General features: G+C 53.2%; 8 protein-coding genes across 8 annotated transcripts; 6 read left to right on the forward strand and 2 right to left on the reverse strand.

Annotated features, from left to right (window-relative positions):
- Positions 1–219: 219 nt before the first annotated feature.
- UHO2_02146 (uncharacterized protein) lies at positions 220–1,410 on the forward strand (the record flags this gene model as incomplete). The annotated part of the gene is made up of 3 exons (XM_041559583.1): positions 220–324; positions 510–854; positions 1,216–1,410. The coding sequence occupies 3 exons, from the start codon at positions 220–222 to the stop codon at positions 1,408–1,410; spliced, it is 645 nt and encodes a 214-aa protein (XP_041415517.1).
- Positions 1,411–3,471: 2,061 nt separating this feature from the next.
- Positions 3,472–4,224, forward strand: UHO2_02147 (uncharacterized protein; the record flags this gene model as incomplete). Its single annotated transcript, XM_041559584.1, has 2 exons — positions 3,472–3,658; positions 3,920–4,224. The coding sequence occupies 2 exons, from the start codon at positions 3,472–3,474 to the stop codon at positions 4,222–4,224; spliced, it is 492 nt and encodes a 163-aa protein (XP_041415518.1).
- Positions 4,225–4,529: 305 nt separating this feature from the next.
- On the reverse strand, positions 4,530–6,461 carry UHO2_02148 (uncharacterized protein; the record flags this gene model as incomplete). Its single annotated transcript, XM_041559585.1, has 1 exon — positions 4,530–6,461. The coding sequence occupies one exon, from the start codon at positions 6,459–6,461 to the stop codon at positions 4,530–4,532; it is 1,932 nt and encodes a 643-aa protein (XP_041415519.1).
- Positions 6,462–6,940: 479 nt separating this feature from the next.
- UHO2_02149 (uncharacterized protein) lies at positions 6,941–8,183 on the forward strand (the record flags this gene model as incomplete). Its single annotated transcript, XM_041559586.1, has 2 exons — positions 6,941–7,995; positions 8,078–8,183. The coding sequence occupies 2 exons, from the start codon at positions 6,941–6,943 to the stop codon at positions 8,181–8,183; spliced, it is 1,161 nt and encodes a 386-aa protein (XP_041415520.1).
- Positions 8,184–8,292: 109 nt separating this feature from the next.
- UHO2_02150 (uncharacterized protein) lies at positions 8,293–10,032 on the reverse strand (the record flags this gene model as incomplete). Its single annotated transcript, XM_041559587.1, has 1 exon — positions 8,293–10,032. One exon carries the CDS (start codon positions 10,030–10,032, stop codon positions 8,293–8,295), a length of 1,740 nt encoding a protein of 579 aa, XP_041415521.1.
- Positions 10,033–10,507: 475 nt separating this feature from the next.
- UHO2_02151 (uncharacterized protein) lies at positions 10,508–11,446 on the forward strand (the record flags this gene model as incomplete). Its single annotated transcript, XM_041559588.1, has 1 exon — positions 10,508–11,446. One exon carries the CDS (start codon positions 10,508–10,510, stop codon positions 11,444–11,446), a length of 939 nt encoding a protein of 312 aa, XP_041415522.1.
- Positions 11,447–12,680: 1,234 nt separating this feature from the next.
- On the forward strand, positions 12,681–14,771 carry UHO2_02152 (putative chaperone bip; the record flags this gene model as incomplete). The annotated part of the gene is made up of 1 exon (XM_041559589.1): positions 12,681–14,771. One exon carries the CDS (start codon positions 12,681–12,683, stop codon positions 14,769–14,771), a length of 2,091 nt encoding a protein of 696 aa, XP_041415523.1.
- A 1,852-nt stretch (positions 14,772–16,623) lies between these two features.
- On the forward strand, positions 16,624–18,325 carry UHO2_02153 (uncharacterized protein; the record flags this gene model as incomplete). The annotated part of the gene is made up of 2 exons (XM_041559590.1): positions 16,624–18,175; positions 18,255–18,325. The coding sequence occupies 2 exons, from the start codon at positions 16,624–16,626 to the stop codon at positions 18,323–18,325; spliced, it is 1,623 nt and encodes a 540-aa protein (XP_041415524.1).
- Positions 18,326–18,478: the final 153 nt, after the last annotated feature.

An 18,478-nucleotide genomic window follows, 5' to 3' on the forward strand; every position in this document is an offset into this window, starting at 1 on the left:
TTACATTCCGAACACACCCATCGCCATCATCTTTTGGTCTAATATCACCGCTCCATCACCTTCACCGTCTATCACATCCAGTAGCTCCAAAGGGCCTGCTGGAATCTTGTCCCTTTGAACAGGACTGTATCATATCAACTGCTAGACGCATCTAGCGCGCCTCCACCTTCTCAACGAGATCGACAGCTCTGACTGAGCCAACTTGTAATAGTTACAAAAATGGTTCTCGGTTTCGGCCACCACTCTCAGAGAGACGCCAACGTCTCTGCCGAGTCACGAGGTCGTGACCCTTTCATCGCCACTGGTCGAGGTGGTGCTGGTAACGTGAGTAAATGCGACTAGCAGGATCTTTAGCTACAGAGCGGTAGCATCGACTCGGCAGCTCTGTTGACTCATCTACAGGCTGCGAGATGGCGTGCTGGCTATCGATATTGCGGCAGGGGCTCTTCAGTTCGGACAACAGACTAAGTCTATCTTCTAATTCACCATGTCTTCTTTGCTTTCTACAGATCATTCGCTCGCCCTCCCGATCGCGCGACCGTTCCGGCAATGCCATCCCACCCCAGACCGCCGCTGCTGCCGCCGTTCCCAACCACATGATCTCTAGCGGTCGAGGCGGTGCCGGTAACGTCCGATCGCCCTCTCGTGACCCGCTGGACCGAAAGCGTGCCGCTGAAGCAGCCCAACGCGAGGAGAAGCTGCAGGAGGAGTACCGTCAGACCGAATCCAGGACAGCGCACTTGACCGGCCGTGGCGGTGCTGGTAACGCCACTTCCGACCCTGCTGCTGCTGAGGAGCGCGGACGTGGACGTGGCTCGAACGGTAGCAACAATGGCGGTGGAGGAGTTTCAGGTGTAAGTACCGATGATGGATAGTGTTCGGGTTGACAGGCGTGGTGCATGCTGGCTCTCTCTTTTGGATCTCGGAATACCCGACACCCTTTCTGCCTTTCCCATGCGGCGTCTCTGCAAGGACCGAATTGTGGGAGCCTTTCGACGGCACTGCCTTGCGGATCTTCCACTGGCCATGTCAGCTACCGACTCCGATATGCAGAAATAGCACACTCATCACCAGGATACTCCACCTCTTGATGTCTGCATGCTTCGAAGCCTTCTGAAACGACATGAATGAAACCTACCATCCCGAACAAGTCCAACTGACAAAGTCTCGTTTCCCTCTTCTTTGTTTCACCTTCGAATCTTGCCGCCATTGCAGCTCCTGAGATCGCTCTCAAGGTCTCGTTCACGTGAACCACGTAACAGCGGCAAGGGCTCGCCTAACCGCTCCCAGTCTCGTCCAAGAGCTTCCGAATCGAGCAAACTTGCTCAGGTCGAAGAAACACGCAGCTCAGAGGAAGATTCGCATTACTCCGCTTCCGTTCGCACTGCTACAAATGAGAAGCAAGGTTGAAGGCTCAGCGAATTATAGGCTCATCAACCACTGCTTCGTTGCAGATGTGATCGGTGCCCTGCCTGATCTACGAACAGTGGTGGTCAGATACCGCTCTCTCACGAATAATGTATGGATCTGTTTGTGTATTGGTGCTCTTTTCTCAGTTTTGCAAATACACCGCTTCTCTCTGTGTATCGTATTTAGGACTGTGGATGCCTGTGGCTGTCGTCTCTGTGAGTTCCGTGTGCGGCAGAGAGAATGTGTCAAATCTCGAGCTTACTCTGCTCAAATTATGAACACACTAAAAATGTTGCGGTTGCGATGCATTTGCATGTGAGACAGTGTCGTCTGGCTACTGACCATATGCGCCCAGTCTATCTGGACTGTCGATACAAACCTCTCCTCAGTTGGAAGGGGAGGGTAACAAGAATGGTATTCGGGAAAAGTTATACAGTCGGACCGATCGTAAAGGTGGCAGAAACGGGAAGCAGAAGACGTGAAATGCGTCCCAAGCAGACGAGATTAGCGGGGTCATATAAGACCGACGCTATGTTCGATTGTGCGGGACTTGAGCAAAGAGGAGAGAATACGATTGCGATCTGAGAAAAGGTCATCTTCTACTGGCTGAGAATCTGGCGAACGAACGACTCGTAGTGGATGCTGCCGTCGCTGTTTGACATCGATCGAAGATTAAGAATAATTGTCAGCACTTTGCCCTCCCAAACCTTTGCGCAAGCATCAACCTGGCTGTTGCTTTGTGTACTTACGGGTGAACCTGAACACCTTTGAGCAACTCGTCCATCTCGTCATCGCTCAACTTCTCGCCCAAGCTCGTCAAAACATATCTCAACTCTCCTGCACCGATAAATCCATTTCCATCCTTGTCGAAGACCTGGAAGCCTCGGATGAACTCGTCAGGTGTTCCTGCGGGCTTGAAGCCATTAGGTCGGTTAAGAATGTTGAGGAAAGAGTTGTAGTCGATGTCTTTGGGTGCAGCGTTGGCAAGGTCCGCAACTTCGGCCTGGGTCGGGTTTTGACCGAGTGCCCGAAGAAGGTCACCGAGAGATTCGCGTGCGATGGTACCGGTGCCTTTCTTGTCGAAGAGGGCGAAAGCTTCTTTGTATTCTGCGTCGGACTGTGGGTGCGTGTAAGAGATGAAGGTGATAGTCCGGTAGCGGTTGGAAACAGGTGTTGGTGTCAGTGTCAGCTACGTGCCAGAGTCGGGTATGTGCAGAGTGGTGCGAGCGTGATTGAGGAAGTCACCTACCATGGTGATTGTATTGGTCTAAGTCAAGGTCGTTAGGGGTCGTGATGGAATGGATGATGGAAGAGTCGTCGTTGACAAGAACAGCAAGAGTTGAAATTGGACGATGTTGAACTCCACTCACACACACACTCTCTCTCTCTGGTTGATGCACCTTGAAGGTGCGCACTTGCCTGCTCTTGCCTTGCTGGACTGTTCGAAGCTGCGTGTTGGTTGTGTCTCACAGCTCAAAAGGGTGCTTGTTGGGCTGTGTGCTGCCAAAAAAAGGGGGGGCTTGAGAGCCCCTGTGGGAACGAACTCGAAACCAACACTTTCAAACGACACGCGCGCCCTCTTCTTTGCCAACTCCAAGCATTGCAGCAGCGTCTTGGCCCCTTTTCCAGGCTCAAGCTTTGGCGCGGACGCTGAGTCTTACACGTGACTCTTGACTTCCATTTTCGAGTGTTTGGTTTGATCAGATCAAACATACCAAAATTAAAAAAAAATTAAAAATTGGAGCGATGGTCCGGCTGAGCCCGATGCTGGCAAATTTGTGTGCAGAAGGTTGGAGTTTGAATCAGGACAGGGCTCATTTAGCAGAGACAGCGCCGATCTTGAGTGCGGATCCGTCTCGCTCTCCCGAAATTTTGAGAAGAAAGTGTCAAAGCGGCACCAGAACAGTGCCCTCCATCCAACTTGCTCTCGCTGCGATTCGAGTGCAGCCGTTGCCCCACGCCATAGTAGAATTGCCGACACAGTATCGTTGTCGCTGTCATCATCCGTCAAGCTCTGTCATCCTTCCTCCATCTTCCAGGTCGTCGTCTCCGTCGCTCACAATGGTTTTCGCAAGGTCAACAGCAGTTCGCGCTATCGCCCGCCAGGGTCGTCAGTTCTCGTCTACTTCCACTAGTCGCGCTTCGGCCAGTGCTCCCGAAAAGGCATCTTCTGCTATCAACGACATCACTAAGAAGGCGCAAGAGCTCGGTGGCCCCGCTCTCAAGCGTGTTGAGGGTCTTCTTGGAGGTAAGTACACCGAGCATACGGAGCAAGATAGGGCATCGATAGGGTGAATGAGGTAGATTTGCCGGTCAGGTCAGGCTGAATTGATCGTCAGTGCCAGCACAGTCACCGACGACAAGCTTCCAAATCGATGTCGAATCTTCAGCTGTCCAGAACCATCAGTGTCACATCTCGCTGTCTCAAGCGTCAATATCGTCGACTTACTAATCCTGTTCTTGCTTCCTCACATCGCCATTTATCTTGCGCCTTGCTGCAACCTCACAGGCTACTCCGAACCTATTAAGTACAACCTTTCCGTCGCCTCCAACATCGCCAAGCAAGTCTACGTTGCTGAAGGTCTCGCCCCACCTACCTCGCTCAACACAATCCTCTCTGCATACCGTCAGATCTGGTCCAAAGCCTCCGATAAGGCTTACTGGGCTCAGCTCCTTACCAAGGGCGACTGGAAGCATGTCGGCATCTACGCTGTCGAGGCTTACGGTATTTTCACTATCGGCGAGATGATCGGCCGCAGATCGCTCGTCGGTTACAAGATCGACACTTCCAAGCACGCTCACGGTCACCACTAGATTGCCTTTTGTTCTCAAAATTCGCCACATTCTGATATAACATCTGCGTTCAATTCCAGCTCTTCGTTGTGCAACAGTACTCTTCCGCTCGCATCTGTCCGCTCGCACATTGAGGTCTTGCTTAGCTTCTCGGGACATCTTGGTGATGTCGTTGGGATTTGCCTCACATGCAAATGTGATTCTGCTCACGAGCTCACACTAATTCTACAGGATTCGATGAGAGATGCATTCGATAGGATCTTATCGATCCGTTTTGAGTTCCGGTCGTGGACCGAGTACATGCGCAAGATACAATATGGGTATTCCTACATCGTCCTGTGTGTCAATGTGGATTCTAAGAAGGCGAATGTGCTCGGACTTGTCCTTTCCAAGGACCACCTCCCCTTGACCGCGCGTGGACGGAGCTCGCTCTCCTCATTGGAGGCGTCTAACAGGTCCGCCTGCCAGTCCCGAGGCGGCGCACGTGATGCAAAGCACTCCCTCCAAGACCACCCTTGAGCAGGCCGTGTAGACGAAGGTCCTTCCGCGGAGCTCGACTCGGCTTCGCTAGTCGACTCGAGGATGCGTGACCAGTCATACTGAGGCTGCCCATAACCAATAGTGCTAGGCTCGCACGCATAGCTGATTATGTTGGCAAACTGGCTGCCCGACAGGATGTTATCTTCATCGAGGTGGCGAACAATGAGTAACCTGAGCTCTGGTGGTAGATCCATGAATCTAGGAAAGCCTGGTGTAGCCGAATTTTGTACTGTTTCGGTTTGTGGATCTGCGGTAGTGGACGCTCGCCTGACGCGGTATCCTACCGTTCTTGCCACGCTGAGGATCCTTGCAGCAGCTTTGCGGCACAGCTTTCCCTCTGTGACGTTGGCGTCGAGACATGAAAGTCGCATCTTGATCAACGTAGTGCCGTCTAAACCAGCGGCAAACTGAGCAGCATCCTGAAAGTCCCTTTCCACATCATTGAGCGTGGCGTCGAGTTTGAATAGATGGCGCGACACCTCAAAGGGAAGTTCAAAGAAGACTTCGCTCGGATCTTTCTTCTGCTGCATCCTCTTTTGCCGAGACCACTGTTCGATGAAGACAGCCATGGTCTTGACCTCCTGCGTTGGTATGGCAGCATATCGCCTTTTTATGCCGAGGAACTTGTCGAGATCCTTTTGAGGGTCTTCAGCCTGCCAGCATCGGTAATAATTGCCAGAGAGCTGAAGCCTGACGAGAGAGCGGTTCCGCTTCATCGGCTTGGTTCCGAAAACAGCGAGGTAAAAAGGATCTCTTCGCAGCGCTTGAAGCTGATCAGATAAAGCTGTGATTTCATCTGTTTGGATGATAGGTAGACCTGGGGCATCGGAGAGACTGCCGACAAGGGCAGAGTCGATGACGCGTACGCCACGGCTTCCAAAAGAGTTGGCGTTGAGATGAAGTACACGAAGACTTCGGCAGCGTTTCGGATCCCCAATGAAGTCAGCTGCGGCTTGTGCAGCAACGTAATATTCGCTCTCGATAGTCTCTGTGCCTGTGTCTTCATCAAACTCGTCTTCGCGAAGCCGACGAGATAAATTGGACATCTCTAGGGTCTCCAAGGCAGTCCCGCCTTTTGGTATCGAGTCGAAGAAGGCTGCGAGGGAGTAAGGCCCGATTGGATTGGACGACAAGCAGAGATGCCTAAGTGCAGACGATCCGATGGCCTGCGCAAGATTATAGAACCAGCGTGGCTCTCCTTCTATTTCGTTTGCTTTGAGACTGAGCTTGTGTAGAGTCAGATTACCATCTAACAATCGACAAATGGCAGGTAGACAAGCAAAGGTGAGAGAGTTGTTGTCCAATTCGACAATCCTGAAGCTTGCACATAGCGGTGTAGGATTCGTCATCATGGCGCGAGAGAGTGAAGGTATTGAGCGAAGCCACTGATCCTGATTGGGAAACTCTGAACCATCGTCTGAGCGGTGGAAAAGTAGATGATCGTTGATTCCGGGACTGGAGGACCGTTCACGCAATACGTCGAGAACCTTGTTGGCTTTGGCGTCTTGAAGATAAGCATGGGATAGATCGAGTCTGTGATGGCGACCGTGCGAGCTCTGTATGGTCTGGAGGACAACGGCGGTTGTCAAGAGCTCATCTTGATCGTTGGCGCGAAGCGTGCCATAGGGGAGTCGCCGTTTGATGAGGGTCTGCGGTGATTCGGCGGTAGTCACGTCGTCGGATGGCAACGAGGCGTTGTCGATGTCCGTATCGCTCATCTTTACCGACCTGATGCAGGGTAGCTGGAAGTCGTCGGTAATAGCGATTTGCAGCGATACGATCCGGCAAGGATGAGTCTATGGGTGGGAAAGTGACATCTTTCATTGCATAGCGAAGGCAAGGTTTTATTCTGTCGCTGGTGTTGTTCTCCTCCACATTGAGGCAAACGCTCGATGGACTAATCTTCAACCGGTACGTGAGTCGTCAGCTGAGCGCAGCAGCGCGTAGCGGGATTCAGGAGGTCAAGAAAGTCAGAGTGTGTGTGTGTGATTTGACAGCTCGGCTGAGCTGAGTTGCACAGTTTAGCAGTGTATGACTATGGACTGGACCCTGAGCGTGGCGTGAACGGCGCAGGGTTCACCTCTCACGGTCTGGAAAGCGCAAGAGACACATAAAGTCAAGCGCAACGTCTGATGGCTACTCCAACTTAAACTCTCTTCTCCTCACAAGAACACTTTCCCCTTTCGAACAGGTCACAATGATGTCTAGCAGCTTGCGCGCTCTTGCGGCGGTGCTGCTTCTCCTCCTTCCTTCCGTCAGCGCATGGGGTATCGCAGGACATCAAATCGTGGCAACCATCGCGCAGACTCAGCTTCATCCTGCTGTTCGAGAGCAGCTTTGCTCGATCTTGCCCAACTCCACTCAGTACCCATCCTACTGGCCGAAGTCCGATGGCAACCGTCCCAACACGCACTGCCATCTTGCCGTCTTAGCCGGATGGCCCGACACAATTCGCTCTCGGTATCCCTGGAGCGGTCAACTTCACTATGTCAACCCCATCGATGACCACCCACCCAGCAAATGCTTCTACGGCGAGACCGGCTGGACTTCGGACAACAATGTGCTTGCTTCTCTCGTCAACTACACTTCACGAGTGGTGACCGAATCAGGATGGGAACGGGACATGGCATTGCGATTCATGGTTCATCTGTTCGGTGATGCGCATCAACCACTTCATCTCACAGGACGAGCTCGGGGTGGGAATGACATCTGGGTGCAATTCGAGGGTAGAAAAGCCCGTCTGCATACGGTGTGGGATACTTTGCTTATTCAAAAGCAGATTCGCGAGCTGTCCAACTACACAACGCGTTTCCCTTCAGGTCGCATTGAAAGTGCGCTCGTCGGAGCGAGATACGACCCTTTGATTCGACAGATTCTCAAGGAGGGCTTGGGTCAGCCTTCGATGCGTGGTCAGTCTCAAGCTGGTTGGTGGAAGCAAGAGTCAAATGGCTGGTCTGCCTGTGAGCGTCACGGACAGCGAGTGGATCCGTTGCTGCAAGACGGAGAGCAATTAGTCTTTGCCACCCACATTAAGGACCCACGCTCGGCCGATGATACGGATCTGCCAATTTGTCCGTATGAGTGGACCAAGCCTATGCACTCTTTGGTATGCGACTATGCGTTCGCATCACCAGTGCCTGCGTGGGAGTCAGCTCCTCCTCGCAACTCTGCGGAGGGCGGACACACTCCTCCCCCGACACCGGTGCCGGAACCTGAACTGGACGTGCCTGAATACGTTGGTCGTATCGAACGGTAAGTATCCGATATGAGAGTCATGATGTCGAACGATGCCAAGATGCTAACACCCCTTTCTCACTGGCATTGCAACCAACAGCGACAGGGTCATTCACAAGCAACTCGCAAAGGCAGGTCTGCGTCTTGCTGCGGTTCTCAACACTCTGCTTCTGCCGGCTGATGCAGACTCGCACTACTCAGACTGATTCAACGACATGATGATGCTTCGCACTACCGCATGATTTCAGTAGCATAGGATGTATATGAAAACGAATGCTTGGAGCGCGAGTGGACGTAGTGAGACGGATTGGCCCCTCAGGTCTGAGCAGCGGTGGTCGAAGTTGGTTCGGTATCCAAACGTAGGTTGCCAAATGCCTTGTTTGGGGACCGCGCTGGCGAGCTTGGACCAGAGTGACCATCAACACCATCGTGACTCGCTGCTGGAGCTTCTCGAACAGGGGCGCTATTCGCAATGTGTGCTTCTGCCCGTGCAACCACTTGGAAGAAGATGTCCCACATTCTTGGACAGTCTAGGTTCTCTAGTACCTCTACATTCTTTCCTCCTCTTCCCCAGCCATCGTGTTCAACACGGTCACCCCAAAAGTCAACAACTGTAGCACCACATGCAAGACCATCACTGCATTCCACATCGACGCGGTATCGTTTTGGTGGTATGCCCTGCAAAGCAGCTGCGCCGTCAGTCGCGCTCGGTGCGGCGTCTGATACACCACTTATCTCTCCACTGCTCCCACCGACGCTAGATGGCTCGAGTTCCGATGAGTTGCCATCCTGTAACCCTGGCGATTTTTCGACACCAGCCTGAGATCGAGCCGATGTAGAAGCTGTCTTGGTTTCCTTGTTGCTGTGCGGATCAGGATCAAACATGGCCAGATTGGGTATGTCACCAGGCGAAGGCACTCTGCGGTAAAACAGAGTCGGGTCGATGATGTAGGCGATAGCAAGCATGTCGTGGACAGGTGGACCTTTAGTGAAGCCGAATTCAGATGCATACGTCTTCGCAAAGAAAGTGAGCGTTGAGCTCAATATTCGCTTCAGATTGCTAGGTCCGGACTGACTTGACACTGACAGGTCTGATGTGGTAGCGACAGGCGAAGCTGCTGGTGACTGTATGGGCGAAGTGGGGCTGAGCATGGCTCTGGATTGTCTGCGAGATGCTGGCGATCGCACTCTGCCGGAGAGCAATCTGTCGTGGAGCTCAGCAGTGAAGATAGCTTGATGGGTGACATTGAGACCTGCCATGACGACCTTGATGTCGGTGTTGAAGACGATGGAAGCCGCTTCGGGGTCGTTGAGGATGTTGAACTCGGCGAGAGGCCCTCGGTTTCCGCGAACACCAGCAGCTCCGCCCATGAGCACGATCTGCTCGATACCTCGAATGAGATGCGGGTAGCATCGAATGAAGAGCGCGACGTTGGTCATTGGACCCGTGACAGCGAGATGAATTGGAGGCTTGCCTGCATTTAGACGCTCGGTGAGGATGGTGGAGAGCGTGTATAGAAAGAGTGAAGGCTCCGGTCCAGTTGTTGGCGAGCTTGTTTTTGGATGAGCGGGATGAAGCCAAGGCTGGCAAAGAGGCGAGGATAGCGAAGGCAGGCCCTGAACACCGCCGAGACCGCCTTGTCCATGAATGCCAACGTCGACCTTGACTTCCTTGACCAAGGGACAGTCGGAACCACGAATGACCGGGATGGATGGGTCGGCTCGATACAGCGCCATGAGACGGACCGCATTGAGGAACGTGTCGCGACCACCCGCATTGCCAGCTACAGTGGAGACTCCAAGCAGCTCCAAGTTGGGATGATGAAGTGCCATCAGCAGTGCCATAGCATCGTCGTGTCCAGGATCGCAGTCGAGCCATATCGACTTGACCAAGACATCGTCTCTTGGTAAGGTTGCGAGTGGAGTAAGAGGCGTCTCAGATGGGCCCCTTGATCTAGACTGGAACGCAGACGGCTGGCCTGGCTGGACAAATTGGCTGAGACGTCGAAGCAGCGACGGGTTGCTTGCGGGCGAGGAAAATGGATCTTTCTTCATTGTCGCTGTCTATGACCGGGACGGCACGTTGACGAGGTCTTTATGGAGGCGATTTAAGGCGTTGCTGGCTTGAGGAAAGCAAGAAGATGAGAGTCGCGGCCAAGAAGGTCTCTATTGATCGCGGAAGAGGCGAATGCGGTCCGCAACTTGTCGTCGCTGGATGCTCAGCAGCATGTTGGTGACCTTTGACAGGCTGCATTCCTCCCTCTTCTTCTCAGGTTTTGCGCAGGGTCCAACTGCTTCTCATCTTTTAACCAACATCCGAGCTGGGTGCATGTGGTTCAGATCTGTCACCTCGCGGTTTTGAACGGTGAATTTTTTCCACTTTTCCTCCACATCAACTCTTTGCTTCACGGCGCTTTATCTCTTGCATCACAGAACCTCTTGTGACAGCGCCACACTGCCCATCAGAAGTCGAGAGTTAGCTGTTGTCGTTATCGTAGAGCCCTCTCCAAGTCAAGCTCATTCATTCGAAATGGCGGACGTTTGGATCTCTCGCAAGAAATGGACGTGCAAGTACTGCGATGTCACGATCAACGACGACCTCGCCTCGAGGCGGCACCACGAGTCGGGCTTGAGACACAAGCAGAACAAGGAGAAGACACTTCAAGATCTCTACCGCAAAGGCGAGCAGGAACGCAAGGTTGCCGAACAGACAAGAAAAGAGATGGAGCGAATTGAAGCGCTAGCGGCAGCGAGCTATGCTAAGGATCAAGCTGGAGACGGTTTGACAGCCCGGATCTCGACCACGAAACCGACAACGACTGCCGCTTCATCATCGACGTCGACAGCGCCCGCTCGCTCGAAGCCTCCGCAGGCACAGAATCGTCATAGCGCAAAGTCGGCGGGGGAGCCGAAAGAGGAAGCGCTACAGCCGGTCGCTCAGGCGGGAGAGTGGGAGCAAGTGGAGCCAGCGCAAGCATATCAGCACCAGCTCACTGCATCAACGTCGTTTGGGACAGAGACTTCGGACCGTGAAAGGGCAAGGTCGTTCCGTGTCAAAGAGAAAGTCGCTCGAATCGACGACAGCGACGATGAGAATGATCCGGCGCGCAGTGTCATTCGAACCAAGAAGAAGCCACGCACAGGCACTACTTCGGTGAAAGCAGCGTCAGGGTTACTTTCAAGTGCCTCAAATGTCAAGAAAGAAGAAGAAGTTGGTGACTCTGGTACGGTCAAGACTGAGCCGGATGCTTCAACAGCCCCATCATCGAGCACGGAGCCGGATTCTGCTGTAACAGCTCCAGGCCGAGTCAGTGCAGCGGTCAAAGAGGAGGAACGACAGGACGATGCGAAAGTGTCAGAATCTGTCAAGGAAGAAAGAGATACCAGCAGCGGAGCAGGCGGAGGTCTCTTCAAGAAGCGAAGGGCCGGTGCAGGCGCCGGTGCCAAACGGGTGCGAGCCGTCATATGAATGTACCTTCATCATTGTAATATCAGTTTCGTTCCCATCCTTCGTGTCTGCGTCTTGAGCAGGCTCTTGCTGCATCAAGACACCTTCAGATGTGTCGAAATAACTCCAAGGGTCCCTGGCGAGAGCGTTTGGCCCACAGCACTACGCAAGAGACGCTGTAGTGAGATAGAGGAGAAATCGGGATTTTCACATCGACGATCTGATCCGGATCCGAGAAGCAGAGCTTAATTTTGACTTTTTGAGCGTCTCAAAGCTTCCACGTCACGTCCCTTTTGGAAGAAAAGGGCGTTGATTTCCCGCCGTGTCCCTTTCGGGAAGAGGCACACAAGCGTGTCTCACAACGGGTTAACACCTCTCTTCTCCCGTACGATGCTCTCGTCTTCTCTCCAGCGATCCAATCAGCCTTTGATGATCTGGAACCGAGGATATCATCGCTTTGTGCTGACGCGATGAGAGATATTGAGGTTGTGCAGTCGATTTGAGAAAACGGCGATCCGGTGGGCTGAGCTGAGTTGGAACGCTGAGCTGCCACCTGTGCTGCTGCTGCTGATGAATTGTGTGCTGGCGTGGAAAAGAAGGCTAAGGAAATTCTAGACGAGAGACAGCGAGCAAATCAATTCTCTAATTGTATTTGGCAGTGGCAGAAAGGCAAGCGAAAAAGGGAACACCGCACAGACCGGGGGAAGTGGTGAGCTGGAAACAAACAGCGGTTATTGGCCGAAGAAGAAGATGGGCGAAATGCAACACAACGCACTGTGTCCTCTTGTGCCCGCCGCCTCTTGTGTGAGTGTGTGCAGGTCCACGTCGACAACGACTCAAACCAACAGAACCTTCCAGCTCATCCCGCGTGTCAGCTCAGCGCCCATTCAAGGTCAGCTTCCAGCTCTCTTCCTCATCTCCTTCGACTCTCACCATCAACCATCCCCTCAAGATATATACTACCGAGCCTCGTAAGTGTCTCCTTCTTCCCGTCTCCAATTCCCATCAGAACATTGCATCTTTCTGTTCCCCCCAGCGACATCGCCAACATACCCATTCGCTGCGCTATCTCGAGACAAGCTTGACCCTTTGCTGTGCGAAGCTCTCGACTTGCCCCTCTTGACTGCGACGTCGGCTGCTACCCCTCGCATTGATACCCGTGGCATCCTCACGTCCTGCAAAAAGCATTTGTCCAGTCTCTGACCTCATCCTCTCTCACTCGGTTCGACCGTCACAGTCGGAAGTAGAAGCAAATATGGTTACCGCCAGTCGCACAACTGCGCTGGCACAGCGCCGCAAGGCTGCTCGTGCCACCGGCATCTCTCGTCCCGCTTTCATGACCATCCTTATGGCCATCCTCGCTCTCCTCACTTTCTCCGCTTTCATGGCCCCTGGCTCTTCAGCTGGCGGCATGGGTGTCTCCGCTGCTGCTGACAAGCGCAGCGAATACGGAACTGTCATTGGTATCGATCTCGGAACTACCTACTCGTGTGTTGGTGCTCAGGTCAACGGCCGCGTTGAAATCATCACCAACGACCAAGGTAACCGAATCACCCCCTCGTACGTCGCCTTCGCTCCCGAGCGTCTTGTCGGAGACGCCGCCAAGAACCAGGCCGCCCAGAACCCCGAAAACACCATCTTTGACGCCAAGCGTCTCATTGGTCGCAAGTGGGGCGAGTCCGATCTCAAGAAGGACGCCAGGCACCTTCCCTTCAAGCTCGTTGAGAAGAAGGGCAAACCCGCCATTCAGGTTACCGTCAACGGTGAAAAGAAGGTCTTCACTCCTGAGGAGGTCTCTGCCATGGTCCTTCAGAAGATGAAGGAGACCGCCGAGGCCTACCTTGGTCACAAGGTCACCCACGCCGTTGTCACCGTCCCCGCTTACTTCAACGACGCTCAGCGACAGGCCACCAAGGACGCTGGTACCATCGCCGGCCTTAACGTTCTCCGTATCGTTAACGAGCCTACCGCTGCCGCTATCGCTTACGGTCTTGACAAGAAGGATGGCGAGTCTCAGATCATCGTCTACGATCTTGGTGGAGGTACCTTCGATGTTTCGCTCCTCTCGATTGACTCTGGTGTCTTCGAGGTGCTTGCAACCGCTGGTGACACTCACCTTGGTGGTGAGGACTTTGACAACCGTGTTTCCGACTACATTCTCAAGCAGTTCAAGAAGAAGACCGGTCTTGATGCCTCCGTCAACAAACGATCTGTCGGCAAGTTGAAGCGTGAGGTTGAGCGTGCCAAGCGTACTCTTTCGAGCCAAATGTCGACCAAGATCGAAATCGACGGTTTCTTCGAGGGCAACGACCTTGACGAGACTCTTACCCGTGCTAAGTTCGAGGAGCTCAACATGGACCTCTTCCGCAAGACCATGAAGCCCGTCGAGCAGGTGCTCAAGGACGCCGGTGTCAAGAAGGATGAGATCGACGATGTTGTTCTGGTCGGTGGTTCCACCCGTATCCCCAAGGTCCAGGCCATGCTCAAGGAGTACTTCGGTCGTGAGCCCTCCAAGGGTATCAACCCCGATGAGGCTGTTGCCTGGGGTGCCGCCGTCCAGGGTGGTGTTCTTGCCGGCGACGAGTCGCTCGGTGATGTCGTCTTGATCGACGTCAACCCTCTTACCCTTGGTATTGAGACTAACGGTGGTGTCATGACCAAGCTCATCCCCCGTAACACTGTTGTCCCAACCAAGAAGTCGCAGATCTTCTCGACTGCCGCCGACAACCAGAACACCGTCCTCATCCAGGTCTTCGAGGGTGAGCGATCCATGACCAAGGACAACAACTTGCTCGGCAAGTTCGAGCTTACCGGCATTCCTCCTGCTCCTCGTGGTACTCCTCAGATCGAAGTCACTTTCGAGCTCGATGCGAACGGAATCATGAAGGTTGCCGCAGCTGACAAGGGTACCGGCAAGTCCGAGTCGATCACCATCGAGAACGACAAGGGCCGTCTCACCACAGAGGAGATTGAGCGCATGGTCGCCGAGGCTGAAGAGTTCGCCGAGCAGGATGAGGCTGTTCGTAAGCGCATCGAGGCTCTCAACAACCTCCAGAACTTCATCGCTTCGCTCCGAGGCCAGCTCAGCGACAAGGAGGGTCTAGGTGGTAAGCTCGACAAGGAGGACAAGGAATCTATCAAGCAGAGTCTCAAGGACGCTGAGGCATGGCTCGACGAGAACAGCCAGACTGCTGAGGGCTCCGACATTGAGGAGCAGCTCAGCGAGCTCCAGGCTGCCGTTGCTCCTATCACTGCTAAGATCTACCAGGGTGCTGGCGGTGCTGGCAGTGCTGGCAGTGCTGGTGGCGACGATGAGCCCCTCAACTACGGCCACGACGAGCTCTAAACGTACATTACTACACTCCTAATCGTTCCAGTCTCTTTCAGCACTTTGCTCATCTTAGCTCTCTCTCATGCGACGCTCGGATCCGCCCGTGAGGTTTCATACTTCCATCTCTTCATCGCCTCACCACATTGTCTGGACAGCGAGCACAACTAGAAACGCATTTGCGCTCAGATGTGTAAAATCAAAAGTATTAGCAGCATCCAACTGTTTGTCTTGTTCGTAATAAGTGCTGTGCCGACAATGGCCTGTGAAAAGTGTGTTACTCCTGGTTCCGAATAGGCAGCGACCGCAATGAGACAATGGTGGTTTGAAGCTGAGCTTTCCCGGTTTCTCGGCTTTGGGTCGCCGATGTTGAGGAATGCACAAGCGAGGAGCGGTAAAGCGGATATCAATTGTTATTGGTAGGAAATGTTGAGGAATGCACAATCGAGTAGCGTTAAAGAGGATGGCGAATTCATTATTCATTAGGAGAAGACTAGTTACAAAGCAATGCTAGGTATATATGCTTCTACTGATGGGCTTTATGTACGTATGTGGAATGAGATGACATGTATGATCGTATGCAATCACAATAGGGGCGAGGAGTGTTGGTGGGTGATGATGAATGACGATGATGAGCGAGGTGGGCGGACATGTTAGAGCGAAGAGGAGAGGTCATATGATTTCACTCGGTCCACGGTCCACTGCATGGTTCCAGAAATGCTCGGGCCGCGAGGTCATCGAGATCAGCAAAGCCACCTCTTCTGCGCACTTTAGGTTGAAAAGGTCCTGCTCACAGCTTTTGTCTAGAGCTATTGTTGGAGATGCCTGCCGAGGCCAGTGCGCTCTTCGACGTGTCAACAGCGTGACTTTATCAGAAAAGGAAGCAGATCTTTGCACTTCCTTGCACATCTACTGTAACCTAGACTCAGAGGGAGCGTGTGCGTGCTTCACTTCGGAACTCATTGACCCATTCAAGTCTCTGGCCACTGCTCACGTACCGGCTCTAGCTTCTTGCGATAGCTGAGCTCTGTGACTTTCACCATTGTCTTTCCACGCTCGGGCATCTCGATTCAGCTGTTGCTTTCGACGAGAACAAGGACAGGATTCCATGTGCACGAGCCGAGAGTGGTCCTTTCGCAACTTGCTCCATTGTTCCTTGCTACACGATCCGACGGCATAGGGGCTCAGACGCCCGTAGGACATGCAGAAGGCGCTTCTTCTTCACGAACTCTTTGCAAGGTACTTTAGAGTTTCTCTGGCGCCTCTGATGGCAGGTATGGTCCAGAAAAAGCTTCCAAGCCCGCTAAGAAGCTTCCGAAAGCAGAGCTCGGACCCGCACAGCTCCGCTTGCTAAGCACTATCGCCTTGTCTGCCACGGATACCGACTTGATGCGGGTAGTAGCACGAGGTCCCCGCGTTGTCTCCGACTCATCGCTGCGGTCGGTAATTGATACGGCCATGATGCCCTAGAATACGGTCTGACAATCTTCTGAGTCGACAGGTCACCATCCATCTACCGCCATCCATCCGAACTCGTGACCTGGTTGAAAACCGAACATATCTGCCACAATCTTTTGTCCGCCTTCCCATCGCCTCACCATTTCTGTCATCTCTGGCTCTACCTTCCCAAAATTTTCCAGGGTGGACTTCAAGCGGTCATCTCGACACCTCTCACTCAGACGTCAACCCATCGGTTCGACTTCATAGAGGTCTCTCGCCATTCGATTGCTTTGTGACACATCGAAGAACCCGACCGTTTCGGTCACAATCTTGCAAAGAGTTCCAGAAGTCTCTCACTCCCTGTGCAGAGCATTACACTCCTTTAGACGGTCCGCACTCTGCTCAATCACCAGCTGAACAAATATTCAGGATGATCAGATCGTTCAATAAAGCCCTGCCACTGGACTTGCTACCACCACGTACAGGCGACAACAATGTCGACATGGCTCGGCTGCTTGATTTCGTCACTCGGCTGTATTACCCACACGTTGACGATAGCTTCAGCACGCAGCTTTATATCAGCTCGGCTATCATCACCTTCTGGATCATCCCATCTTCGATTGTCGTGCTACACCGGCTCATTCATGGCCGCCTATGGTTCCTCAAGATCTGGCCGGTTGCAGGGGGTATTTTCATCATTCCAAACTCCGTCATCGCCTTTCTTACATGCCTATTCTGCTTCGCATGCCTCTGGATCTCTCATGTCTTTGTCAGTGTAGAGTATTATCACGGCAACCCGAAGTTCCAGAAGGGCTACTTTCTTTGGAGAATCTTGATCTGGACCCCTCTGTGGCTAGGTGGTTGGTGGTCCGGCTTCGGCATTCTCAGTGCCTTCCCAGATGCTTTGAGGTACGAAAGGAAAAGTCGACGGCAAAGGCGTCTCATCCTGAATCCCATGACCTTCAACATCGCTTGCTGGTTTGTGCCGGCGATACAATTCAGTACGATCCTTCCTCTTGCCATCCTGGCAGCACGGACTTACAACAAGACACTCGACGATTTTGATGCATGGAGACAAGCCGTCGATGTCGCCGAGAAAGGCAGAATCACGGACGCCACATTCACTATGCTACTTGCACAGGCACTTGATCTCTGGCTCGCTGTGACCAAGTCGTTCTGGTACTACGGAATTGCGATGACTTGCTGGTGCTGTTGGGCTGCCATCTGCCTTCTCACTTATTTGCCCCTCGGCGCGCACACCTTGTCTCGCATTCGTTCACAGCTTCAACTGGCCAAAAGGAAGGACAAGGCTACCGATCCCTTCTTTTCTTCACGGCCACCAGTCATTTGTATTCAGGAGCCTACCTTCCAAGAAAGGTCGGGACAGGGCAGCAAGAATGGCTTCCAATCGACGCCGGATGTTCACGCGGCTCAAACGAGATTTCTTTGCGACGATATGCAACAGTCTGGCGATGAGCTGAAAGAGACGGAAGACGGCCTTCAAAAGTCATCAGAGGGTAGTAATGACTTGTTGGAAATCGACGAGCGAAATGACACGACCAGCACCTCCTCCAGTCGCGTGTTCCCGCCGATGAAGATGGCATCCGTAACGTTGCCGTCGCGCCCGTCCCAATATCGAACCCTGGAGCAGCGTCGGATCCACATTCTCGGAAGGGTCTACAGGAACATCGGCATTCAATATTGCGGCGTTTGTTTTGCCATCCTATGTTTCTTCGGCTCTTCCATGGTCCTAGCAGCACACTGCTACGGCAGTGCACGTAACAACACAATTGCCATCAACTCTGTTGTCGCCGCGTTGACGGCAACATACCCAATCATCATCTTTGGCTTTCTCGTTGTCTCCCTCATCTTTTGGCGCTCTTTCGACCCTGCGCTCAGTATTGATGTTGCGGAAGACGAGTCGCTTTTTACCTCCACGCGATCCACGCTCGAAAAGCTCACGAAGCGTGCCTTACGAATAGGTAAGCCCAAAGGTCGGACAATCCCTGACAGCAAAGCCCCGACTCTAAGCTTTGGTGTCGATGACTCGAAACCTCATAGCTCCCTATCTCAAGTCAGCTCGGTCAGCATCAAGGAGCTGGAGAGGACACACTCAATCCACACCCGAGTAGGCACAGGGGATCTTCTTTCGGCCAAATCGGAAGCTTTGAAGTGCCAAGGTCCGGTGGCTCCGAAACTGAAACAAAGACGCGGCATCTGGAGTTTTCTAAGCTCACCTACGATGACTCGGAAGCTCGTTGAGAGCGTCCGAGCTGAAGAACCCG

This window comes from Ustilago hordei (assembly GCF_900519145.1).
Source record: "Ustilago hordei strain Uho2 genome assembly, contig: UHO2_contig_03, whole genome shotgun sequence".
In the NCBI taxonomy this organism is placed as follows: Eukaryota; Fungi; Basidiomycota; class Ustilaginomycetes; order Ustilaginales; family Ustilaginaceae; genus Ustilago; species Ustilago hordei.